General features: G+C 37.2%; 3 protein-coding genes and 1 non-coding gene across 4 annotated transcripts; 2 read left to right on the forward strand and 2 right to left on the reverse strand.

Moving 5' to 3' along the window:
- Positions 1 to 345: 345 nt before the first annotated feature.
- Positions 346 to 9,686, reverse strand: LOC149002735 (putative folate-biopterin transporter 4). Its single transcript, XM_089138972.1, has 7 exons — positions 9,396 to 9,686; positions 5,546 to 5,673; positions 3,160 to 3,381; positions 2,357 to 2,815; positions 1,671 to 1,868; positions 1,397 to 1,534; positions 346 to 1,073 (listed from the first exon to the last, which is right to left on the reverse strand). The coding sequence occupies exons 1-7, from the start codon at positions 9,474 to 9,476 to the stop codon at positions 812 to 814; spliced, it is 1,488 nt and encodes a 495-aa protein (XP_088995098.1). The 5' UTR covers positions 9,477 to 9,686; the 3' UTR covers positions 346 to 811.
- Positions 9,687 to 18,475: 8,789 nt separating this feature from the next.
- TRNAW-CCA (transfer RNA tryptophan (anticodon CCA)) lies at positions 18,476 to 18,547 on the forward strand. The gene has a single exon. It is a non-coding gene; the product is annotated as a tRNA-Trp (tRNA).
- Positions 18,548 to 18,617: 70 nt separating this feature from the next.
- On the forward strand, positions 18,618 to 21,566 carry LOC149002737 (pentatricopeptide repeat-containing protein At1g11630, mitochondrial-like). The gene has a single exon (XM_089138943.1). The coding sequence runs from the start codon at positions 18,820 to 18,822 to the stop codon at positions 20,005 to 20,007; it is 1,188 nt and encodes a 395-aa protein (XP_088995069.1). The 5' UTR covers positions 18,618 to 18,819; the 3' UTR covers positions 20,008 to 21,566.
- Positions 21,567 to 24,852: 3,286 nt separating this feature from the next.
- Positions 24,853 to 27,563, reverse strand: LOC149002738 (protein FAR1-RELATED SEQUENCE 5-like). The gene is made up of 4 exons (XM_089138764.1): positions 26,596 to 27,563; positions 25,958 to 26,477; positions 25,804 to 25,869; positions 24,853 to 25,402 (listed from the first exon to the last, which is right to left on the reverse strand). Exons 1-4 carry the CDS (start codon positions 27,561 to 27,563, stop codon positions 25,361 to 25,363), a joined length of 1,596 nt encoding a protein of 531 aa, XP_088994890.1. The 3' UTR covers positions 24,853 to 25,360.
- Between the last annotated feature and the right edge of the window lie 79 nt (positions 27,564 to 27,642).

Consider the following 27,642-nt stretch of genomic DNA (forward strand, 5'->3'; position numbering starts at 1 on the left):
TGGAACTCAGCTTCAGAAAGTTCACATCTCCCATTACTTGGTTTTTAAGTGAACAAACTTTTTGACCCAAAAAAACAGTGATTCAGACTTCATAATTGTAAACAAAGCTTCTCCTCTATTGCAACTAATCCAGGCGAGTTCATAATTCAGAAACCTTAAACTGGGGAAATAGTTTTGATTTTATTGAACTGACCACAGCTCTTACCCAAAGCTGTCCATTTGAGTTCTTCTCTTTTCATTATCTCCACTGAATGCATATCCGCACTTCTATATACTGATAGGGATCTTCATACGTTCAAGGGGATAAAGGTGCTGAGATCAACTTTCAGAAATTTCCCCCAGAAGTTTTCCATCTTCCGTTGGATGATGAAAACTGTCTTTTGAACTGCTCAAACCACATTATATCTTACATTATCCAGCACCTAGAAGTTTGAAAAAGGACTTTACCCAAAAAGAAAAAGACGTCCAGAATCCTTTCTTGTCTTATGAGGATATATAATGGGCAGCTGACAACAGGAAGACCAATCTCACGCAAGTTACTATTACCTAAAAAAACTTACTGCAAATATCATTCATTTCTCATGAAGTAGGCTCATTTCTGACTTCAGTAATGTTACATACACCGAGAAGAATCACAATTCTAGAAACAATCACTACACATTTTAGTGAATGCATTAGCTACCAACAAACAAAAATCATTCAAAATGAGAAGTCAAAGACTTCTCAGGCTACATACTGTAGTATCAATCTCTGCTGTATATGAGAAGCTTCATTCTCAAGAAAGAAGAAAAATGGTCCACAACACCACTGCCTAAGCAGTTGTCCCTGTAGCTTCTTCTGGTATCAAGTGCAAGAAACCAATTGGGATGAAGATGCAGACCGTTTGAATTACAATTCCTAGTAGAAGGTTATCAAAGTTACTTGAAGAGATGTTCAGCATAGAGGCCAAACCGGCACCTATAAATGATCCCAGTGTCGTCCCCAGGTTATTTATGGACATGAAGAGTGCAAAAAGGGTCCCCTCAATACCTGGAGGGCACAGCTGTCCAGAGATTATCAGGAATGGCATAAACCTGCACAAACGAAATTAGGAAATCAAGCTACCTGTTTGCTACTTGCTGGTCTTTTCTGATCAATTATTCCAAAGTGTGACGTCTGCACTATTTTCATTTCCATTCAAAACTTTCACACTTCCCATGTGTATATAGTGAAAACAGAATCCATAAAATCAGGAGATGGCTTTTGATGAGTCAAGTTGCAGCAATAATATTGAAATCTCAAAGGACAAAATATTATAGGTGCTGGATAAACAATGTCATTTGACTACATGTTCGGATGTTTTCCATTGATAAAATTGAAAGGGACAAATAGCAGAGAAAAGTTGAAGTGCACGTACTTAAATTGATTGACTGCATCAGCAAGAGCAGACCCACACAGAACCATAAGTTTATCCGATAGACCGAAAGAAACATTCAGCCGAGAAATGAGAGCGATATCAAGGAGACTCAAAGTAGCAAGACTGATATGGGCCGACCTGCATATTGTGTTTCATAAATAATAGTAATAACATCATTAACTAATCAAAAGAAACATCAAGGTGAAGCTATCCTCCTGCAACATAAAGTATAAAACGGAGAAAGACTTCTAAAAGTCTAGACAATACTACTTACATGAGAAGATATCTTAATTTCATGCGCTTCAAGAAGCGGTTGAAAATGAAGGTTCCAACCATGAGGCCTAACCATCCAACCACACGTGAACTACCCAAAAAGGATGCATCCATGTGTAAGACTTCAGTCTGATAATAGAACATGGCTGTCGAGAGGTTTGGAACAGTGACATGCGCTAAGAAAAACCAAGTCATCGGTCTGACCTTCCCAAAATAAATTGATCACAGAGTTAACCATCATTTAGAAGATATACAAACTGAAGATTCTAAAACTGCGGAAAAAATAATAAATAAGACTCAACATAAAGTAACAGCCTGGTTAACCTTGGGAACCACTAATGGTGGCCAGTTCCTTGGGAGAAAATCATAATGGTGACCACACTGACCAGAATCAACCATTAATTCTTCTGCACCCATTCCTACCAAAAAATATGATTATGGGGACCAGACCCCAAATTTTATTCAAGTGTCCCAACAAAATACTAGGTTGGGCAATATTTATTTTGGGTTATTATCTTGAACAGTTAAAAACATAAATAATTGATTGTATTTTGGAATTTGGATTCTTGGTAATTAGGGGGCATGCCCACTGAACAATGACCACCACCACCAGAAGTGCACTGAGGCATCAATAGATGGTCCCCAAGGTCTCGCTACTTAGTGACCATTGCTTTCCTCAAGACATACCTCAGAATCATGGGTTGCTTAAATGCATGACACAAACTATAGATAGCCGCTTTCAGAGACTGGAACCACTGAACAGACAAGGAACCATCCTTTTCCAGAGTTTTAGATCGAATTATGCTGAAATTTTTCATTTTTCTGTTGCGGCTCTTTTTTCTCCGTGTAGTACTTGATCTGGACCTTCTCATTGGGGAATTGTCGGAGTCTGAGATGTTACTGTTACTATCTTGTCTATGAGAGCTTCCTGAATGATCCAGCTCTGGAAAAACTTTGGTACCTACAGAATCCTCTTTGACAAAACCACACGATAATAATTGCATGGCTGGGAGTACTGAAAAAAGAAGAAAAATTGTCTCTATTCGGAAGTTGTTCAGTGCGAATCCTCCTGACAAACTGCCACATATTCCTCCAAAGGCCATGGCCAACCAAGACACTGACTGTAGGTCTCCAGCAAATGCTTCCCTAATCAGGAGAAAAAATATCATTAAGTCAGATCCCCAAACACAAATAACCAATTCAGGAAGTCATTTAGCAGATCATAAGAAAGTCCAAACAGAACCAGACTTTTTACCTGAAGTAGCATGCAACAGACGGCATAAACCATTTTGACAATTGATACAAGTGAGGTCAAATAAAAATCAATCCATGCAGATGATAGAACTCACAATCTCTATTCTCTCCTCCCTCACCCCAACCCAGTCGCATACTATTGACATTTTTCTTGCAATCTTGTTGATGGGTACCTCAAAACTTATTCCATAAATAACTGAAACAATAAAATAACAATACAAAATGAAGGAACCTACCGCTCAGAACGTACAGCTTCTGCAATCATTGCATCAACCACAACATCTGCCATGGCTGAACCTAGGTTTTGCACTGTTAACAAGATCATGAGAGGTCCACTAGCACTTCGCATAGAAGAATGCAGCCCAAGAATTAGCCATGGGAAGAAAGATAGTATGGTAGAGATCATTAAGTATGGTATCCTTTTCCTCCCTCTTATCGGGATACAATCTGACAATATTCTGTGAAGAAGATAAGAGTTAGGCCCCTGCTGGAATATAAGAACTACAAAAACAATTTCGAATGTCACGCTATCTACCATTAACCATGACTATGAACACAAAACCTTAATTTCAACTTTCAGTTTAGTCATTACTCCTCCAATATTTGACATGCAAAAGGGTATACATTAAGCACCTAAGGGTACATAGAAGCCAAAATACATGTCAGACGGGAAAAACAAAAGATTATGCCTTACAGCTTACAGTTCAAGAGTGATGTCCACAAGACAAAGTCCTGCATCATGAAAAGTTTGTCCCAGCTGTTTGAATTATCACTTACTTCTGTTCAACCGGGGGGGCACCCTTGTCCATGATCTCATTATTTGGAGAATTCAACAGTGGGACAAAACACAACTGACTAAGCTGTTCAACCAGCAGGAAGTGAATGCAATTCTAGCAATTCTGCTGCGTTCCTCTTCCAGTCCAGATATATGGATTTAGACCAATTCTAAAACTGGTATGTTCACTGTCAGGTCTGCCTATTATTCTGCACTTCCATACAATCAAATGCAGGGTAATCACAGCAGCACTTTTCAGCTCATCGAACTTCTGGGCCAACATCTGTATGATCCATACCGAAGGTGCAAAACTTCATTTGGAAGGCAGCCCACAATGCCCTCCCCCAGAATCAACCCTTATTCCATCAACAAAGTTCAACCTCCCCTGTGTGTTTCTTATGTACAAATGATTTTGAAACTACCAGTCATGCACTATTTTTCTGCTCTCGTGCCCAAGATTGTTGGAGGGCTTCCCCCCTCTAACTAAATGTGAATGATTTTGCACGCAATACATTACAAAAGTATGGATGCAATTCATACATTCTCAATACAAATATTCAAGTGATATTCAGCTAGTAGATACAATCTGGAGCACCCTCTGCTGGCATATCTGGAAGACCCAAAACAAGTCTTTATTTAGGGGTGAAGCTCCTTCACTGACATCCACCATGGCAAGGTTCTTGCCCTGCCTAGCTGAGATTCAAGCTTGACAGAGCCTAACTTCTCAGTCTTGACCTCCAGAGCCAGATCTTTCATAGTCAGTTGATTAGCAACTGGATAATTCCACATGTCGTGAGTTTACAGATGCAGCACGAGACCCAACCACAGGAGAAGGAGGTAGAGGAGAAATTATTTGGACCCAGCGGGCCACTTCTTCTCAGCCAAGTCAGTTGCAAGCCATGAAAATCCAGCAGCTGCTCTCACATTGGAAGCCATAAGAGATGTATTATGACTAGCCTCTTCATTATAGCTTTTAAAACTATGTATATATTCTGATTGCAGACCTCTGGTGCAAGCTTTAAATGGGCTTGGCACTTCGCTGGACTGGGCCTGTCATGGGCTGGTAGATACAATCCTAGCTTTAGTAGCGCTTTCACTAGAGCAGAGAACCTTTTTGTAGATTTTCTTGCCCACCCTCTTTCATTGTAAACAACTCTATCCCCCCCCTGCCAGGAGGTTGACCCTGCTTCACTAGAGCAGTGAACCTTTTTTGCAGATTTTCTTGCTAAGGGAGCTAAGTCTCTCTCTCTCTCTCTCTTTTTAGGGCATGGTGGCTCCACCCACCCCCTTTCATTTGTAAATAACTCTATTTTCAGATTTTAATTTCTACTCAATTTTTCACTGGATTTTTCAAATTCTTTTTGTTCTGCTACTTGACCTGTTCACTTTGACCAGCAACTTGAAATTTGAAAAGGGGACTTTGGGGTCTGCTTGTCCACAAAACTCCATCTAACCTGCCATAGTATTTTATGCACACCCAAAGATACTATGTCATGTGACCTAAAGAACCTGGATCCTAATAAAAGTCTGTTTAGGGGTTCCATGATAAAATAAGATAAGAAAAATAAAAAAAATAAAAAAACCTTAATAATAATCTCCAAATAAACTTCTTTCTGTTAAATCTATGGTTTCATATTTATGTATTTTCTGCATAAGAGCAGTGATACATCTTGGATGAATATCACATTTTAATCTACTTGAGTTACTGAGTATTCTTCAACATTTTGTTGTAGCTATTCCATGTCCACTCCCATTTATGATCCAATACCAATTAAGATGCACTTCACAAACTTAAGAGTTCCAAATACAAGAATTAATGGAAATTTGAGCATTAAAAAGAACAGTACCCATAAAGGGGTTTTATGCTCCATGGAAAAAAGGCTACAGAAAACACAAGCTGAGAGGCTGATGGTGACAAGTTAAGCAAGTCTTTCATTTGATAAGAAACTGCAGTCCATACAAACGACCTGAAACCCTGCATTGACAAATAGCCATTGAGATTCAGGAAAAGAAGACACAAAGAATGGGAGGAAACCAAGAAAGTGACATTTCCAAACACTGTATACAGAACTGCTCCAAATGTAAGTCCGAAAGAGGAAAAGATTATCATGAATGGATAATATATCTAGTTATACAAATAGTATTTAATTAGTACAGAAAATCATCATATTGGTAATTGGTGACAGCCTCAAAATATGTGACCACAAAACTAGCATGTATATCAACATTTAACGCCATTTTAGAATTAACAATACTCCGCTAGTGTTTGTCGCTAGTCCCAAGCCCGGGTAAAGGAGGAGAGTTTGAGCATTAGGTTGGCAGCCAGCACCTGAAAAAACCCAGCCAAACCCTTTTTACATGGATTCAACAACCTTAAAGGAACAGGCTCATTGTTGTTTCATGGGGGCTCAACTCCCAATTCCTCCCTCCTATTTGATGCTAGCCCTTGGCTCCTCTGTAGTTTGTTTTTTCGTCTCTTTAATTGATTATTTATTCATCCCAAAAAAAAAAAACAACCTTATATGAAAAAAGATATGCTACGTCGTTCCCTAACAAAAGGAGCGACGTGCTACACTGTGGCCCAGGTGTAATGATACGTGGGTACGAGTTAGCTAGGGCACCCCTCGAAAGCGGCACAAGTGACACAGCACGTCGGCACCTAAATGCAATGATAAGTAGGAAAGCATTCTTGCACTGTGAATGAGTGCGAGTATAAAAACCAGTCCAGAAACATAGGGTCGGCATCTTAGAACATAAGATCAGATTGACATCTTGAAACATAGGTTTTTTAGCAGGTAAGAGCTTAGAATTGCTAAATGTAATGAGAAAAATAAGGATTAATATAGCTTGCATTCAAGAAACTAGATGGAAAGGTAAAAAGAGCTAAAGAGTTAGGTGACTTTAGACTTTGGTATACCAAAGAGAGAATTAATAAAAAGTGGAGTAGGTATAATAGTCGATAGAGATTTAAAGAACAATGTGGTGGATTTTAAAAGATCAGGTGATAGGACTATTGTAATCAAGCTTGTAATGGAGAAAGAGATCGTAAATACAATTGCATATGCACCTTAAGTAGACTAGATGAAAGTCTGAAGTTACAATTTTGGGAAAATATGGATGGGGATTACAGCAAAGGTATTCATCAAGGAGAAAAGATGGTCATAAGGGGTGATCTCTAAAGGGACATATTGGGAAAGATCAAAGAGGCTAAGAAAGTGTACATCAAGAAAATGATTTTGGAGAGAAGAATGAGGAAGGGATCTCAAATTTTAGATTTTTTAGTTGTTTTTTCTATATCTATCATAAATACTTACTTCAAAAGATAAAGGAGTATTATTACCTTCAAAAGTGGACACCATAGAAGCCAAATAGATCTCATCCTAACTAGAAGGTCTTATAAATTGTTGTGCAATGATTGCAAGTACCAGGGAAAAGCTTAACCACACAACATAAACTATCAAGTATAGAAGAACTAAGGAACCTATCCACTAAAGCTTAGCTGACCTAGTTGTTTAGTAAAATTATGAGCACAAGTAAAATGCTAGATGAATGGAGAAGAAGCATTATAGTTCCAATTTATAAAAATAATGGAGAAATTCAAAGCCATAATAACTACAGAGGCATCAAACTGATAAGTCATACTATAAAATTATAGGAGAGAGTAACTAAAACAAGTCTGAGACAAGTAACCACTACTACAGAGAACCAATTTGCCTTTATGCCAAGAAAAGCTACAACATAAGCTATATTAATGATAAGCTATATTAAAGTTGGTCTAGGAGTAACTTTGATAAATGATAAGCTATGAGAAAGTTGTTTGAGCTGGCACAGACACATTCAACGGTAGCCTATACATGTCCCTATATGGAGAAGCAATTCAATCTAGATTGAAGGAATTAAAAGAACTAGGGGCAGACCTAAGATAACCTTAAGGGAAGCGGTGCAAAATAATTGCATAGCTTATACTCTATATCTAGTATGGCCTCAAATGAAGCTGATTGAGAGGAAAAAGCCATGTAGCGAACCCCATTTAGTTGGGAGAAGGCTTCTTGATGTTGTTGTTGTATTTTGGAATTAACAAGTAAGTGTTTGTAGCAAGTAGATGTTATTCGGAAAAAAAAAAAAAATCCATGATTACATTTAAGAAATAAGATTAACAAGATGGAAGGATCACAAGGCCAAGATATTAGATGATTTCAAACTATGGTGTCCTTGGAGGATGAAAGTAGGAGAGGTGGAGTGGGCATATTTGTGGATAAAGACCTTAAGAACAAACTAGTGGATGTTAAAAGAATTTGAAGATAGGATGGTATCTATCAAGTAGCTCAACAATGAGGCTATCAACATAGTATGCATCTAGGCAGGAGTGGATGACAGTGTTAAATAAAATTTTGGAAACATATGGAAAGATTAGTGCAAGCTTTTGGGGCAGGGAAAATCTTATTACTGGAGGTGACCTTAACAGATACATGGCCAAGGATTATAGAGGCTTGAGGAGGTTCAAGGAGAATACAGAGTAGGCGAGAGGAATAGAACGGGAATTTCTGTGCTGAACTCTGCAATAGCATTTGACCAATAACTGCAAAACACCTAACTTAAAAGAGAAAAGAACAAAAAAGTTGCTTCCAAGAGCGGACAAATGCAAGCCAAATAGAGGGAAAGATTGGAAAAATGGTGGAAATAGAGGGAATTGCAGATTTTGTTGGCTAGTCGCAAGATATAGTTACTAAATGTGTCAGATTGATAGAGGACTAGGTTGCCGCCTGCAACAAACTGTAGTTGTGTAATTTTCCAAGATATGGTACCTCAAAAGTTATCATCCCTCAGGTTCTTTTTATGGGTAGAAAGATAAGAAAGAAGAGGGTTAATTTAGTTTCCATCATCGTCTTAAAGATATATATATTATTTTCACTGGCTTTCTTACTTTCTGACAGTATTTTGTATCAACCAATGGAGCCTTAATCCATTCTAGGTCACACTTGAGTAACTCAACCCCCGACCCAAGTTTGTACTTCCTATAGGATTATTTGAAAAACCAAATATAAGGACTTAGCATCATAAGATGGTTGATGAATTATTGAGAGTCAATGCCCCTGACATGATTCAACGAGAGGAGAGAAACTATATTCTCGTCCCCACGTTTATTGGAGAAATCAAATAGCTCTTCTCCATATTCTCCAGAGTCCAGACCATGGTTTAAAGCATTCGCTTGACACCAAGAGGAAGGAAAGTCATAAAGATACATAAGCATGTCTTCTGCATGTCTCCAATGAAGATATGAATCAGGAGGGAACTATACTTGTTGAGAGTTTAAGAGAATGCCCTTTTGCACTCAAAAGTTTAATTAGGCCACTCAAACTTTAAGAGTATGTCTCAATATAGACCATTCCTATCGTCTAATTCAACTATAATGTCAGGCTCATCGCTCCCTATAAAAACAAAATTTGAGAAGTCTCACAGGAATGAGCTCCAAATTCAGAACCAGGTAAGGTTGGCAATGTACCAGATCCGGAATTCCTAAGATTATACAAATCTACAACGTCTCGTAGCTCATTACTCGAAACGCCAAAACCTCAAAAAAATAAATCTCAATGCAGTAAACGATCATAATAGAATCGCAAGTAACAAAAATGCATCACAGATAGATTATTTAGAAACAATAAATTCCATAAAATGAAGGAAACAGAAGATCCAAACCTGAATGAAGTAAACCAAGGAGATCATCCATAGGAACGAAATCCCAAACGCAGACAGCAACTGTTTGAACCATACTATCATTTTGGGTAGGACAAATAGGAGATTCTTGACGCATCTAAAATTTTTCTCGCTTCTTCCCTACCCAAAAATTTCTTCTCGTTTCATACAAATGGAATGAGACAGAATGAAATGATTTCCGTATTTGAAGGCCATTCGTGCCTTCATTCAGACAGAAACTTGACTATTCATTCCTTCTTTGAACCGTCCTTTACGTTTTTCATTTCCGCTCTCTTTCCGTTTAAAGTCTTCACACGGTGTCGCCGAACAAATATAGATTCTTCAGCTTTATATGAACGGTTGGATTGTGATGTATCCGGAATTAAGGGTGTAAAATAGATCGCATTTACCCCGAGGGGCTGCTCAGTGGGTAAGGTACCAAACAACTCTTTTGGACCCACACAAAAAACCAAAAACAAAAAACAAAAAACAAAAAACAAAAAACAAAAAAACAAACCACCTCCAATGGGAGGATAAAAGATCGAATCTTCTTAGGGCCAAGGCGAAGCCCCAGCTTATAAAGGATCGGGATCATCTTCCGAAGTGCTCCCCGACGGCTTACTAACCACAAAAACACAGTGGGGCCCACACGTGAAATTTTGAGTTTTTTTCCTTCCCAAAAAGTGTTTTTCACTGTGGGCCCCACTGTTTTTGTAGTCGGGAAGCCGTCGGGATTCCTGATCCTGACTCACTTATAAATACCTCCATTCGCATGATATAAAAAGCACCTATTACCCAATTATAAGAAGATTGGTTTTATCCTTAAAGGGTTACTAAAGATCATGAGTGCTCCATATGGTATATGTAATAATCCCCACCCTATAATATACAGTTATCAATTCCCAATAAAAAAAGAAAGAAGATCGGATTGAGATTGGATAGAGATTCATAAATTCAAATATCTTTGGTGACATCAACTTTTATTTATAGTTAATGTCACATTATTGTCGTCCAGGCCTCCTAGCTTACATTCTTTTGCTTAATGATATGTTTTCTAGTTCTTGACAAACAAAAAAAAATTCAAATTTCTTTCGCGCCTCCCTACCTTTTATAAATAATCTCAATCTTCTATCCCTCTAAGTAGAGGACTTTGCTCCCCTCACATTTCTATACCAACATTCAAGAAACAGTCTCACCTCCTACTTCTTCCTCCACTTTTTAGTTTTTTGGTAGAATAACTTCAAGTAGACTCTAGTAGATTCAAATGGCCGCATTTTCCTTTTTGTAAGATTCTCATAAATGTTCAAATTCTCATGAATGGATAGAATGTAGATTGATCTGAACTTTTTATCTACTCTTCGGCATCTCCACTTTTATGTAAAGGAGCATAAAGTTGAGAATTGTTTTTGGGATAATGAATTTAGAATGTAGCAAACTTCTTTTTCTTCTAATGTTTTACCTATATTCTCACTTTGAAATTCAATGATGTATTCTCAATTTTTATTATCATTTATATTAACTTTCATTTTGACATACCAAACTTATTTTTCATCCCATAAATTATTCTGGACAAAAATTGCGAAAGTATTTTTCATGTTCAGCCAAAATGAATTATTATATTCATTTCTTTTAAATAGGTAAAATAGAAAATGAAAATTGATACAAAGAAGGCCTAATCTATGATTTTTCTTACATTGTAACTATGATTCTCATTTGTACCCATTATTTAAGTGAAGTTTTCAGTCGCATCCCCTTTGTTGCTCCCTAATGTTAACTCTCACCCCTTAAGTTATTCAATTTATCACCCTAACCATTTATTACTATTCTTAGTTTTTATTTATCCATTTTCAATATTAACCTCACGTCCTAAATCTAAAAACACTTTCTATGAACCATGTCTTCCAAACTTTATAAGGATTTATAATTAGGAGAAGAAAAGTCACAGATAGTAGAAGAAGACAAAGGAACAAGTTAAGCATAAGGTTTTTTGTTTAAGGTTATTTTTATCTTTTTAAAAGTTTAACTTTCTTAGGGCCTGTTTGGTTACATGAATCTAGAGATTTCAAATCTCTGAATTCATGAATTTGAGAATTATACCCGTTTGGTTGTAAAAATCTCTAGATTCATGAAATCTACAGATTCACGTTTTTAGTGTAAAAAGGTGAATCTGTAGATTTATGGGTAAGGGGTGAAATCCGGAGATTTCAAAAAAGCTATACAATTGTACATTCACAAAAATCACGTCGATCAAATAGTCTTTTAGGATGAATCCACTGATTTCATTCCACAACCAAACACTTAATTTTATAAATTATGACTCCATAGATTTGAAGTCTATAGATTTGAAATCTCTAGATATTTGAAATCTCCAGACTCATGTAACCAAACAGGCCCTTACATCATCACTTAACTTTGATTTCCAAAGATAGGGGGTGTCATTGATATATTTTCACCAATGGTCTAATTGAGAAATTGGAAAACTAAGGGGTGACCTTAATTGATATATACCAATAATCCACCTGGACTCAATTAACAATAATAAACCCACTACGATTCAAATAAAAATAACCAGAATAAAATATAATCGATATCCATAGTAACTTATAACCCAATAACCACAACTGAATCAAATAACCATAACCTAATAAAGTATAACCACTAAACATCCCTATTCCCACTCATGCACATAACATGTTTCTCCCCTCTTGACTTTGACTGGTCCTCAAGGTCAATTTCTAAAAATTGCAATGTTAGGTATTACTTCATCTTCTTCGTCTTCAACGTTGCACCTTTGAATTAGGAATAGTTTCTTGCACCTATGGCATGGGACAAATCGTCATTACAATTGTAACAAAGCCCTTTGGCTCTCCTTTCTTCATTTCACTAGCTGTCATCCTTTGGATCAGTAATGTCGCCCCTTCGTCTGGTGGTTTCTTGTTGGTTGCAGGCAGTTCACGTGATGCTCTCTTGGCTTCATATAATCGTGTGAGCCCGATTGCATCTAAAAGGATCATTGGACCTGCAGCCAAAACATCCTCCTTGATGTGATCACACAACCCACTCATGAAGCAACTGATTTGCCTATTGGGTGGTAATTAACCCACTTTTGATAAAATTCTTTCAAAATCCGCTTGCTAATCACGGACTGAACCTGTTTGTCACAACTTAACTAATACAACAAAAAAAAATATTGGAATGGAATAGGTCCAAACCTTGCCCCCACAAAACTCACACTAGCCCCACCTCTTCCACTTTGCTTGTGAAGTTGATACCAAAGTTGAGCCTCTCCTTCTAAATGGAAGGATGCCAATGCACCTTTCTTCACCTCTAGTGTTAGGTGGAATTAAAAAAATTGTTCCACCCTACAAGTCCAACTAGTTGTGTCCTCCTCCCTGTTATAGCGTGGGAAATCAAGCTTAACCAATTTCGGATGGACCATCTATTGCGATGTTGAAAACTTCCAAGTGGTTGTGGTGATTGGAGACTTTTGCTACTCATTAGTTTGGTTTGATGCTCGTGAGTTATCTTTTCTATCGCCCCCTAATTGGAGTGGAGGTTGAGTGCTCATGCGATCAAACATCTTTCCGATCTTTGCTAACGTCTGTTGTTGGCTGACTAACTTTGACAAGATCTGTTGTTGCATCTCTTTGATTGAATTCACTTCCCCTTCCAATTGTTCCACCCTCTCATCCATATTCAAGCTTTGATACCAAGCTGGTATATATGTGGTGGATCATTTCTTTTCACCTATGGTCATGATGGGAATTGGAATAGAAGACATGATGATTGGAGCCCTGGCTTTATCGAGGAAGCCTGGCCTCTCTACTCAAGAGTAGTTTTAATATAATTTTCTCAGATGATTCCATTAAACAAATCAAATGATTATATATAGACTCTACAATGATTACTCACTTCGACTAAAATACCAATAACCCACCTTGACTCAATTAACAATAACCCACTACAATTCAAATAACAATAAAAATATAACCGCTACCCATAGTAACTGATCCACTATAACTCAATAACCACAACCGAATCAAATAACCACAACCTAATAAAGTATAACCACTAAACAACCCTATTCCTACTCATGCACGCAACTTAATCTTGTTACAAAATGGAGTAGTTGAATGTCATATGTTTAGTGTGTATTCTCTTTACAAATAATTCATATTTAAACAATGAAATTTCCTAATTTTGATCCTAAGAGAAAGACAAGTAAATCAATACAATGTACAATTTAAGAACGATGAGGAATAGAATTAGCAGAATATAATAAAATTCTTTGAGGATAATATAGAATCTTTGGAGGCTAATATAAGGTTTTTGGAAGATAATATAGAAACAATACTCCCCCTCATGTTGGAGCATGAAGATTGCATACACCCAACTTAGAAAGTAAAGTACGAAAATGCTCATGAGCTAGTGCCTTGGTGAAGATGTTGGCACGCTGATCCTTGGAAGATATTTTGCAGGGATGGATGAGCTATAGCTATTCACGAACAAGGTGACAATAGATTTCAATGTATTTTGTATGTATGCGATAGATGGGGTTAGTTGCAATATGAAGTGCTGCTTGATTGTCACAATATAAAGGAACTAGAGTGCTATAAGAGATGCCAATATCATTAAGGAGACAAATCAACCAGATGAGCTCACCGGTGGTGACGGCCATTGCATGACACTTGACCTCGATACAAGAATGAATAATAGTATGTCACTTTTCAGTCTTCCAAGATACAATAGCCAATGGTGGAGCAACTGGTCATTGGATAACTAGCTCTATCAGACTCACAATAGACTTGGAGGTCTAAACTGGTGGTGGCAAGAAAGTGAATACCTTTCCTAAGGGTGGTCTTGGTACTTAAAAAGTTAATGGGTATTATCAAGGTGAGGTTGTCAGGACTGGTGCATGAATTGGTTCATGATGTTAACAGCACAAGTGACATCAGGACGAGTGACTGTGAGATAAATTAGATGCCCGACTAGATGTTGATAGGGAGATAAGCATAGATTCTGCTCCATAGGTGTGTCAATAAGATGGGCACTAGTATAACTGAAGTTATTTAATAAGCCTTGCTTAGATCGGGCAACTTGAATTTCCAAAAAATACCTAAGTTGTCTGAGTTTTTAATGCGAAATTGACTCTAAAGCATTCTTGAACATCATGTAATAAAGAAGCAACCAAGCCAGTGACAACAATATCATCAATATACAAGAGGAGAAATACCACCACAATGCCCTTATGAAGAATGAAAAGGGACTGATCAGCTGTAGAGTGGCAAAAATCATATGCACATAAGGTCGCTAAAAACTTTGAATACCATTGGCGAGAAGCTTGCTTTAGGCTATAAAAAGACTTGTAGAGACGACAAACAAGGTTCTCCCCCTTTCGGCAATGTCTCAGTGAGGGTGTCATGTAAACCTCTTCATCCAATTGCCATATAGAAACACATTATTAACGTCCATTTGTTGAAGGGCCCAACTGTGAGCAACAACGACGAATATGATGACTCAAATGGTAACAAGTTTCACAACATAAGCAAATGTATTATGATAGTCAATCTCGCCCCCCATTTCCTAATAGTTCCTTTACTACTACATTTTGTCTGGAATTGGTCCACTTTGATATTTGAGACCCTTATCAAACTCCTTTATTTGGCGCTTGTTGTTTCTTAACCAGTATGAGTTTTTCTCATTGTACATGGATATTTTTAATGAATGCTAAGTCTGATAGTATCCATTCAATTCCTCGATCAATTTTTTTTTGTGGTTCATATAAGTTTAATGTCACCATCAAATACATTAGAACTAATAATGGTCTTGAATTTTTCAGCCATCCTTCTTCTAAATTTCTTCAATCCTTGGGTGTTCTTCACCAATCTAGTTGTGTTGATATGCCCCGAACAAAATGGAAATATTAAGTGAAAACATTGTCACCTTCTTAATGGGCTCGTGTTCCTCGTTTTTAGTCTCACCTGTGTCTTAAATTTTGGCGTGAAAGTGCCCACTTTCTCCCATCTTAGAGTCTTTGGATGTCTCTATTTTGGTTACAATTATGTTGCCCATCATGAGTCTGATCCAATGCTAGACTAGCGTCTTTATCTATGTTTATGGCCAAAAAGGCTATTGCATTTTTGACCTCTAAATGAAAAATATCTATGCTACCCGACACATTACATTTCGTGAATATTTTTTCCTACGCTATCCTAACCACACCCACTCCTCTTGGCTCCTTGGTCTTGCCATTGCCTTCTACATCCATGGGTACTGATGAATCTAATCCTTTATCCCACATTAGAGATTCCTGGTGGAGATAACTGACCCACAACTCCAAGCACAACCAACAACCCCATTTTTACCCAAAATAGAGCTCCCTGCCGCCCCATATATGGAAGATAAAAAAAAATCCAATGTCAATACCATGACTAATAAATTGGGTAACTCAAAAGGCGAGAATAATTTTAGAGGGTAACTTGAGGGTCGCCTGCTGAAAATTCCCCAATTGTCTTTATTTGATAACTTGAAAATTTGTTTTTCTCACAAGGGATAACCTTAACTTCTCTTAACTTCAAAGTTCGGATTGTCTCCCTTGACGAGAAGCATAGAGTGCTCCCCGACGGCTTTTGACCATAGACTATAGTGGGGGGCTACGAGGTACTGATGATGGGTCCCACTTTTTTAAATATTTTTATTATTTTTACTTGTGGGCCTTTATGTATTGTGGTTGTAAAGCCGTCAGGAAATGATCCACACTCTCAATTTCATATAGAATTGAATATTTTTTCCCATGTGTAATCTATGTCATTTACTTGAATGAAGTTTTTATATTAAAAAAATATTTTAAATGTTTCTCAACGTCAAGTCTTTATTTTCATACAAGAAATCAAGAATACATGCTTGCATTTTTCTATTTTGATTTTCTCTCCTAAATCCTGGTCAAAAACAAAATTCGAGTAAGTTCATTGCCAATAAGTCATAAAGAAATTGAGTAAGTTCCATGTGTTGTTTCATAGATACATACTCTCCTTGCTTAAAAAAAAAATCAGAAAGAAAAAAATAAATAAAAAGGAGGAAGAAGAAGAGGAAAGAAATTGAAATCACATGCCTCTTGTATATCTGTATAAACAAGAGTTTAACCTAATTGTCACAAACACATATTGGATTCGTGGCACAATGGTAGTGCTTTTGACTCTAGATAGAAGGGTCGGTGTTTGATTCAGGTTGGGTTCAACATTTTGTTTTTGTCTTTTAAATGAATTAGACCTGTAAATGGATAGTCGAAATCCACCTTTGAATTTGCTATTCGTTTAAGAGTTTTTGAATTTGAAACTTTTTCTTACAGGGAAATATCTGTATCCTCTAATAAGAAATTGGATCGAAAAATATCCAAATAAAAATTTATATGGTTAAAGTAAAGTATTAAACATTTTTTTATATGAAAATGACTGATAATTATATTCGAAATCTGGTAATCTGTAATTGAAAAATTGAAAATTATCCTGCTAGAGTAAAGTATTAACATTTTTTTTTCTTTAAAAATTGTTGATAATCAGATTCAGAAACCGATAATCTGTAACAAAAAAATTGGAAATCAGAATTAAATAAATAAAAGACAATCAATAATCTGATACCTTTCTAAGAATTTCCACTTGATTTGAATTTGGATATTAGTGTATCTAAGTTGAATTTGATCTGTTTATAGGTCTAGAATAAATTGCACATTGAGGAAAAAATGTGATTTTTTTAATAGAGATTTTTACATCTGGAGTCCTCTTAGTTTTTTTTTTTTGGTAAACAGTACTTCATTCATTAAAGAAAAAAGTACAGACACACAGCTGCACGAAAACACAAGATTCACACCGAACCAAGGAGCAGAAAGTGACCAAACTGTCATACATGCAATAAACAGGGTCATCTTGAGTAAGGGATGGGTCAAGCCCAATATACCCTTAGAAATAAAATTGCAACAAATACAACACCAAATAAGCACCGGCACCCACATAGGAGAACAAAATACACGCCTCAAGGGTGGACAGACAACACGCCTCAAGGGTAGACACAGACACACAACACGCCTCAAGGGCGGACACAAAAGTCGTTTGGTTGTTGCAGTGGTAACATCAAAAATGCGGAGGAGGGTTAGACCGGCCATCCGGGGCTGCCATAAAGGCGTTCAAGCTTGCCGCAGAAAAACTTGTATCCTGATTTGGAGTTTCTCGGCGGTGTGCACCAACGATCGCTGCAACCAAAGAAATTATTTGTTATTTAAAACTGAAGAAAGGGAAAAGGAAGTGTTACAACCAGGGAGAGGGAAGCGGCCGGAAAAGCAAACAGATCGAAGATTGGCGACGAAGAGGCGGAAGAGGAGAAGGAGATCGGAGCGGTGGAAGAGGAAAGGCAGGAGGCGGAGACCGGATTGGTGAGGAGGCGGAGACCGGAGAGGTGGGAGGCAGAGAGGCGGGAGAGGCGGAAAAGGATATGGATGAAATAGGGGCGGAGGTGGAGAGGAGATCAGAGACCGAGAGGAGATCGGAGGAGTAGAAGAGAAGTAGGGGAAGATCGGAGGAATGGAAGAGAAACAGGGGAGGCGGAGAGACTATGCAAATTCAGGCGAGCCTCTCCGCCTCAAGCTTTCCATCGAAGACGTTGCAGAGCGGCGAGGGTTTTTTCCTAACAGAGCGGCAATTACAGTTCCTAACAGATCGGTCCGAGTCCTCTTAGTGGACCATAAACTAATGTTGGGTTTCTTTAATGCAATATATTACATGTGGATTTCAACTAGATTAACATTGTTAGTTGCCGTTAAGTGTATTCAAATTCTAAATTTGGCGGGATCAAAATACCTCTCAAGTTATTTAATACAATGTGTTAATTAATACTTCATGACAAAAAAACTTTAATTAGTATATGGTTTAAAAAAAAAAATTATATTGTGAATAGTTAAAGGACATTTTAGTTATAACACATTATACTAAATAACCTACAGGGTATTTTGGTCCATTTAGGTTTGAAATTTTATAAGATTTTCTACCTATGCTTCAATAAGATTAATAATATTCATACCATTAACATCAATTGGATCCGTGGCGCAATGGTAGCGCGTCTGACTCCAGATCAGAAGGTTGCGTGTTCGATTCACGTCGGGTTCAAAACCCCCTAATTGATCCATTTTTTTTCGAACCCCCCGACTGTTGGGCTAAAACCTGGTGTAACCCTTAGACCAAACCCCAAACGGCTAAAACCCTTTGGCTAAACCCCATCGCGATGTCTTCTCATGCAGCCCTAGAATCATTTCTGCAACTAACAGCCCCTCTTCATTTTTGCGCTGCTGCAGAGATTGGATTGATAATTGTTATGAACATCTTTGAAACCTCGAGTTTCTCTGTCTAAACCCTAAGATCATACCATTTGTCTAAAATCCATGGCTTCTGCATTTCGTCTGCGCCCAAATCTTTTCCCCAACTGTCGTTATTTCTCATCGATCCTTAGTCCAGACTCTGCAGTTCTCAGTAGCAAAGAAAAAACTCGAGCTGCTCTTGGACTCTTGAAATCTGAGAAGAACCCTGAACGTATTCTTGACATATGCCGTGCTGCTTCTCTGACCCCTGAAGTTCACTTGGATCGCGTTGCTTTTTCCGTCGCGGTCTCCAAACTCTCCGAATCTAAATCGTTTGAATTCATCCGCTCCTATCTTGATGAATTAAAATCCCGCCCCGATCTCCAGAACGAGCGATTCATGTCTCATTCCATTGTTCTGTATGGTCAATCTGAAATGCTCAGTCATGCTATCCGCACCTTCAAGGAAATGGACGATCTGGGTATACCTCGTTCTGCCAAAACGCTCAATGCACTATTGTTTTCTTGCATTCTCGCGAAAAAGTACGAAGAGGTAAGTCGAATTTTCATGGAATTCCCCAAAACTTATGGAATTAATCCAAACTTAGATACATATAATACTGTTATCAAAGCTTTTTCTGAATCGGGTTCATCTAGTTCGGCTTACTCGATTTTAGCTGAGATGGATCGGAAAGGTTGTAAACCGAATGCAACTACTTTTGGTACGTTGCTAGCTGGGTTTTATAAAGAAGAGAAGTTTGAAGACGTCGGGAAAGTGTTGGAATTGATGAAAAAACACGGTCTTGCTCATAGTGTTAGTATTTATAATATAAGGATCCAAAGTCTCTGCAAACTGAAGAAATCTGTTGAGGCTAAAGCATTGTTTGAAGGTATGTTATCAAAGGGCATGAAGCCTAATACTGTTACTTATTGTCACTTGATTCATGGGTTCTGTAAGGAGGGGGATTTAGAGGAAGCAAAGAGGCTCTTTAATGATATGCCGAGGAAGGGGTGTGCCCCAGATAGTGATTGCTATTTTACTTTGATCCACTTCCTTTGTCAAGGCCAGGACTTCGATGCTGCGTTAAAATTGTGTAAGGAAAGCATGGAAAAGAATTGGGTACCGAACTTCTCGAATATGAAGACCCTTGTGAATGGGCTTGGGAGCATTTCGAAGGTTGAAGAGGCACGTGAACTTGTTGGCCAAATGAAGGAGAGGTTTGCTAAGACTGCTGACTTGTGGAAGGAAATTGAAGAAGCTTTGCCTCAGTAGAAAAGTTTATCTGGTAAGCTTCACTTATGATCACCGTGGTGGTAAGAAGTGAACGTTTGGCCAATGCTGTATACAAAGTCGCAGATTTGGGAATTTTTTTGTTGTATTTGCCTTTTTTTAACCTTATATTGCAAACAAATCATTGGCATCTACATTAAATTAAGTCATTGAGGCATGGTGTTGTTTTGGTGGGTTAGCTTTTTCAGATTGATGTCATGTTGCTTTCTTTTTCACGTTTTATCTCCTAAGGCATCTCAGATGGTCATATTTTGTTGCTACCTTAATTGCTAGAAGCTTTTGCATTTCTGTGTATCCATCTCTGTTGTGTTTACTGATATTTCCTACAGTGGCTTTCTGAAAGGTGGAATTATGTTGTAGGCGCTGAAGTATGTGTACTTGTTTACTTTTAGTTCAGTTAGAATTTCCCAAGGGACACTGCCTTCTTTATGGAAAGGAGATACTATTATACTAACTTGGTTGGGAAAAGTCATCCCAAGCTTAATTGTAAATGCAATGGGATTTGGTTTCAATAATACAACTATCGATTTTACATGCTTCACTCTTCGCCGTGATTGCACCAGTGACTTTTTCCTGTGCACGAGGGTATCCAAACATTGGGAATGCTGCTTTTTGTGCTTCTGTAGTCTGGTGTATTGAAACATGTGCAAGCTTGTGAATTGTAGGTCTGCTCTGGTCCTAATTCTAATGCTCCATTGTCTGTTCTGTTAGTAATCTCAAAGATCATCTGTGCTTCTCCTCCCCCCTTCTCTTTTTGATGTTGAAGTTTGAGAATTGTATCTTACTAATACCAATATTCCTTAAGTTCGGTGATATTTCCTGTACCAGTTTTCTTAAAGGTGGAACTATCTTATAGGCTTTTAAGTTTGTGTATAAGTGCACTTCTAGTTCAGTTATTTCCAAGAAACACTGAATTCTGCATGTGGTAGAGATACTATCTCGGTTGGGAAAAGTCATCCCAAGCTTAATTGTAAATGTATTGGGATTTGGTTTCAATAACATAACAATCAATTTACACGCCTCCCTCGTCACCCTGATTGCACCAGTGACTCTTTCCTGTGCACGAGGGCATCCACACTGCTGCTTTTGAGCCTTTTGCCCCCCTTGATAAAATTTTGTGCTTAGTGTAGTCTGGTCTGTTGAAACATGTACAAGTTTGTGAATTGTAGGTCTGTTCTGGTTCTAATTCAAAGGCTCCATTGTCTTTTGCGTTACTAATCTCAAAGACCAAATGTACTTTTTTCTTTTCTATTTATCTTGTTGATGTTGAAGCTTGAGAATTGTAGCTCTTTTCTGCTTTACTAATACCCATATTCCTTTATATTCTTATGTGGTTATTTTCAATTCCATACATGTTTTTGTCATTATAGTAGTCTGCATGGTTCTGACTTCTCTGGCTGAAGGGGAAGGGTCTTGGGTTATGATAGTACATTATTGTTCAGCCAACACCTTTGATTATGGTGAATCATTTTTTTTAAGGTAACTATGAGATTTTGTAGTCTTCCACAATGCAGATTTCTGTAATAACCTGTAACTATGAGATTTTGTAGTCTTCCACAATGCAGATTTCTGTAATAACCTCTTGGTTTGTGCAACGTGATCTTGTTGTACTCCCCTTCCCTGCTCTTCTCTCCTCCAAAAGACTAAATTTGGGAAGGCAGTTGGTCCATCTACATTCAAAAAACCTTGACAACATGGGGTTGCAGTTGTGAGAGTTGTAGTTATATTTGAAGAACTAGAAGATTTATGATGCATCCATGCAACCTTTTCATGGTACTATTTATACACAAAAATCGGGTAGCAGGAAATGGAACTTTGTGATAGAATCAAAGGCTGCCCTTTCCCCCTTTTCTGGTTGGGGGAGGGGAGGGACAGGTGGTTGAAGATAAAGAGGCCTGAGAGCCCGTGACAGAAAACATTCTAAGCATAACTAGTGATGTCTTTTGATGGAATGGCGAAATGGTGATTTTTTTTGGGGAAGAGGTAATCACTGAGTGAGATACTGATATAAGTATTTATTCATGATTGTTGTATTCTTCAGGCTTCTGCATTTATCCACCTTGCTGGCTTCTGTGGGTGAGAGTGTATAGGGGTTAATTCCCTACACATTGTATAGTTTGGACAGTAGATACGGAGCTACATAAGCCCACCAGTGGGTGGGTTGTTACTAATGGGTTGTTTTATCTATGGATCAATGTCGGAATGATTTGATTTATTGCATTTATTTTGGGTGGTTGTGTAGGGGTGGGTCTTGGTTCAATGGTTACAATCTTTCACTAAAAATTGTTGGGATATGGTTGCATAGGAAAATTGTCTCCTACGATGCTGGCTGTGTAGAAGCGTTTGACATTGGGTTTGTTCTTTCTGTATTTGTTGGTTAGTTGGGTGAAAGAAATATTGGGTTAAGTTAGTATGTGTTGACAAGTTCGTAAATTTATAACTTGAAGCCCCCTCAACTTGTCCGATTTAATCGTAGAACCATCGTTGTCACTGTAGACAAAACGATTGATTTGGGGAAAAAAATCTGAAGCCCTAACCCTTGGTTAGCAGAAGACAAGCTCTCTTCTTTGGTTAAAAACGCCTCCTTCAGTCTCTTCTGATGGTTTAAAGCTTCATTGACCCTTTTCGTTTTAAGGGCAATAATGCCGGTTGAGTGAGCAAAGCTGAGTGAATCACAAAAGGGATAATCTGATATAGATTTCTTTGACGAGTTGAAGGTACTGATGGCCCCCGGACAGTTTTGTTTCCTATTCTTGGATTTCCTCCTCTAAGGGCTTGTTTGGTTACATGAATCCAGAGATTTCAAATCTCTAGATTCATTAATCTGAGAATTATACCCGTTTGGTTGTAAAAATATCTAGATTAATGAAATCTACAGATTCACCTTTTTACACTAAAAACGTGAATTTGTAGATTTATGGTTAAGGAGTGAAATCCAAAGATTTCAAAAAAACTATACATTTGCACATTCACAAAAATCACGTCGATCTAATAGTTTTTTAGAATGAATCCACAAATTATATTCCACAACTAAACATTTAATTTTATAAATTATGATTTCATAGATTTGAAATCTATAGACTTGAAATCTCCAGACTCATGTAACCAAACAGGCCCTAAAGAATCCAAATGAGATTGCTCGACTTCATACGGTTGACACAAAACATTTAGCCTCGTTAACCCAATTTCTGAAACCATCAATAGCTGTTCGGATAGTTATGTTTATCACAAAGTTCTGACTTTATCAATATTAAAAGAGGGGAAAGTGAGTTTTCCTAGCATATCAAGATCATTGAATTTCAGATATTATCAGCTCAAGAACAATGAAATCTCAAAGCAAAAAATGATAAGGTTATGTAATATGTGAACCTATGTTTGAATGAATTCTAATAAAACGGGATAAACATCCAAATTTCATAGAGAAGTTCCTCGCAACGACATCAATGTTGCCTGAATTTCAAGTGAAAGTGCTGAAGGTAATGCATCACTTAAACAGAGTAGAACATTTATAATTCATAAAGAAATTCTTCAGAACAGGGTTTTTATGATCACTGCACCCCCTTAGCTTAGCTTACCGCTGCAACTTTTTCTCTTGATCAAAACAACTTTTCTACCGCTCCTTCATTCTTCACAGGGTTTATGATGCTAGAGTTGCTTTCTTGCATGAGGCCTTTCTTTGATCGAAAAGAGCTGTGGGTTTAAAAATGTAAAATTTGAAAAAACAAGCGCCAAAATATCAACATTTGTTCAATGGCTCCGCCTCTTGATGTAGCAAGCTTGTGTTCAATTCTTAGAATTTATCGTACGAGTTCAAACTCGAAACAATCATATGATTTCTGTGTGGTTTTATGAAGTATGTTTTGCTTAACTTAAGATTGTGTTTATACTACCTTTCTTTTTAATACTTCTGATTTTGTTGTTGTTATTTATGCTTGTTGAAGTTCGGTAGAGTTAGCTTGCTGGAGATGTTATTATGTTTCTATTTCTAGTTAATGTAACCAATGGTTATTGGTAAGATTTGTTGCCAATGGGTTAGACTATCTAATCTAACCATGGTTCTTTTTGCTACCTATACATGATCTCCTCGGTTCTCTATCAAGAACACCTCTGGTTCTTTGGTATTATTGAGTTTGAATCAGTAAGTTTACTCCAAATAAAAAAATAAAAAAATAAATAAAAATACACAGACATGAATTGCTATCATTTTTTAACTTGAGGTGGGATGGCTACGTGATTTTCTTTTGGAAGTGGTTCCTGGTAAAGCCTACTGTGTCTTTCTCTCTTTATTTTTCTCCACTTGATATTCTCTTTAATTTTCATTTTGCTGGTTCTGCTACTATGTTATAGACTGTTCAACATTGGACCTATTATGTCACTAACTTTTCTTTTCCAGTTGGTAGCTTTTGATCTGGAATTTGGTTATGTGCTGTGTGCTACTATTCTTTACCTAGTTCCAGGTCTGAAACTTATCAATATTATGTTCTGAGTTGATCTCCTTCATGGCAAATTGCATCTATTTCCTCTTCAGTTCAGTTCATCCATATTCCACAACTTTTAAAATTTGACCAGAACTAACACACTGGGTTCATGTCAGTTTCATGGTAACTCTGAGAAAACATTCCCATCATAACTCCTACGTTCAGGCCACCTTATAATCATCTCAGCAAGGGTTCCTTTTGTGTCTGAATCAGGGTTTTCACTTTGCTTATGTAGTGATTGTTGATTGGAGTTAGTTTTTTGGTAATTTGGTAGAATAGAACTTGAAACTGATCCTATGAAATTGACACATGTTTAATCCCACCTGATGATTCTCAGTTGTACATAACATGAATAATAAACCCCTTAATTATATAATTGATCTCTAGATTTAGATTTCAGTTCTCTGATCTGCAACTAGTCCTGAATTTCATGATGCTATAATTAGTGTTCTGAATGACGGATCTCTATGATGTGTGATAGCAATACAAGCGCTAGTATCAACGATAATAGTCACGACAGCAACAGCAACAAAACGAAAACTAATATTCACTATTTGAGATACATGGATTTCAATTGCAGGTGTGATGGAACAACTGACAACATTCACAAACTGTGATCAAATTCATCAAATGTCTTCCGACAATAATATATCAAGTTGTCTTGAGAGACTAATACATAGTGTCTTTCAACATAATAAATCAAATATTCACCACAATCTTAATATGGAATAATACATTCATTCAACAACAAATAAAATGTCTGAATTTCTAGAATTTATTTCACATATCCTTCTGGGTGAAAAGCAGAATCTATTCCTATTTTTGAGGCCTGGTGGATTTGAACCACCATATCCTGGTTATTGCCCAGGTGCTCTACCATTCCGAGCTAAGGACTCAACCTGCAACGGGGAAAAATAAAAGGGAAGAAGAAGGATAAAAGAAGAAAGAGGAGCCCATTAGACAATGTAATCTACAATAACCAAAATGGCCACTTAGCCGAATATATACATTCAATATCCCTGCTTTCAGAAAGATAAATAATCATGGAACCTGCTGAAATACTTAATTAATTTATGATAAACAATTCTATATTTCATAACATCCACTAAAAATCTAACTAATATCATCCATTCTTGTCCTTTGAACAGCTGTATATATGAAGTGAGAAGCTAAATCAGGAGGAAAAACAACACTCAGAGGTTATCTGCACATAAACAACAAATTCACAAAATATTGAGTATCACTTCACCTATAGAATAATCATAATCAAGTTAAATTCTTAAATACAGAGCTATTGTACCTGGGCTGGAGAAACTGTATCCCTACTACTCCCATCATCAATAGGTTGGGAGGAAAGAGTATCCGCCTACAAAGTTCAGAGTTTCAAATGCAAAATCAATGATATCATTCGATAAAATAATATTAAATATAAATAACATATTTATTATCAATACCGGAGTTGTGGAAGCTTGGGATGAATTTATTGTTGATCTAAAAGAATCAGGTGTCCCTTGTATCTTCTTCAACCTTCTCTTTTTCAAGCATGTATCAACATTCACATCGGCATACTCACTTGGCTCATCTTCAAGAGGATTAGCAGTATGCATCACAAGAGTGTCTAAATGTTTACACATATTAGAAGCAACATTGTTCACATATTCAAACCCTTCTATAGATCTGGATGCTTGTAATGCAATCTTGACCAAGGTACGGCAAATAAAATTATACCGCTTTGTATGATCCATATTCACATCTTCTTCAACTTGCTTGCTGTTGTCATATTCTACTGACATACTTCTAGCTGTAAGTGTCCATCGTCTCAAGATGTATGCATCTGGAATAATCTTGATGTCAAGAATGTCAAACACCTTCAAAACATGACGACATAGAATGCCAAACGACTCAAACTTCCTACAGCTACATTCAACATCAAAATTATTTGGATTAATTTTAACTTGATATTCCTTATATCGACTTCAATATACCAACCACGTATTCACGACGTTCTATATTTTCATTTCGATGCTTTATATAGCACATAGGCACCCAATCATACTCACACTGAAAGAGATCAAAGATTTTGGGAGTGTACATTGATGCTCCTTGACACATAATAGGTGCAAACATATGCTTGTTCTTTGGATTCTTACATTGTGCATCAAATTCAGTTTTCAATTCATTTCTACGCTTTGACTCAACAATCTTTGCAAAATGCTTCAAAAAACATAGAATGCCCATAGTACACTTTGTGTAATCATTCATGTCAGCATTTAAATTCTCACTTAACTGCTTATTTTGCATTCCTCCTGTGAATGTATACTTCACATAACATCTAGCCCACTTGTGTTTCAATTTATAAGCAAGATCCAACCATGAATCATCTCCAACCACATACTCGGTGTTAAAGAAGTTTGTCCATGCAGTCTCAAAATCTACTTCCTCTTCATATTCACACATACACTTTTGCACATGTGATAGAAAACTGATTCCATCCTTCCTTAAGTTCCCTAAATGCTGAACTGCATTTTGCATTAATTGCCATGTACACAAACCATGAAAACTTCCAATAAAAACCTCAGAGATCACCTTTAATATGGTTGCATCTTGATCTGTAAAAATTGTTTTGGGCTTCTTGTGTCCATGAGTTTCCAAGAAAGTGTTGAACAACCATTTGAATGATTCTGCTGTCTCATCATACAATAATGCAGCTCCAAATACAACTATTTCTGTATGATGGTTAAACCCAGAGAAAATACTAAAAGGTCTGTTTTCCTTATTTTTACAAAATGTTGTATCAAATGTAACAACATCACCGAAGAGTTCATAGTCCATTATCATCTGTGCATCAGCCCAAAATAGATTTGTAATCAGCTCATCTACATCCAATTGCACCCTATAGGTAAATAAAGGATTGAGTCTAACTTGATCTTCAAAATATCGAAGCAAACTCCCTACTTCACCATAACGTAGTTGCCCATTACGCCGTTTGACCTTCAAATAATTACGTTGATCTAGAGCAACATAATCAATGTTTTGACTTCCATTGTCTTGTGCACCCATGTATTGAATCATATCCTTGGTTTTAATTCCAGATTCACTAACCAACTCAATCCCAAAGACTTGCACGTTTGAAATTTTT

Source organism: Hakea prostrata, chromosome 10 (genome assembly GCF_041222555.1).
Source record: "Hakea prostrata isolate BN-2017 chromosome 10, UWA_Hpros_2, whole genome shotgun sequence".
Classification (NCBI taxonomy): Eukaryota; Viridiplantae; Streptophyta; class Magnoliopsida; order Proteales; family Proteaceae; genus Hakea; species Hakea prostrata.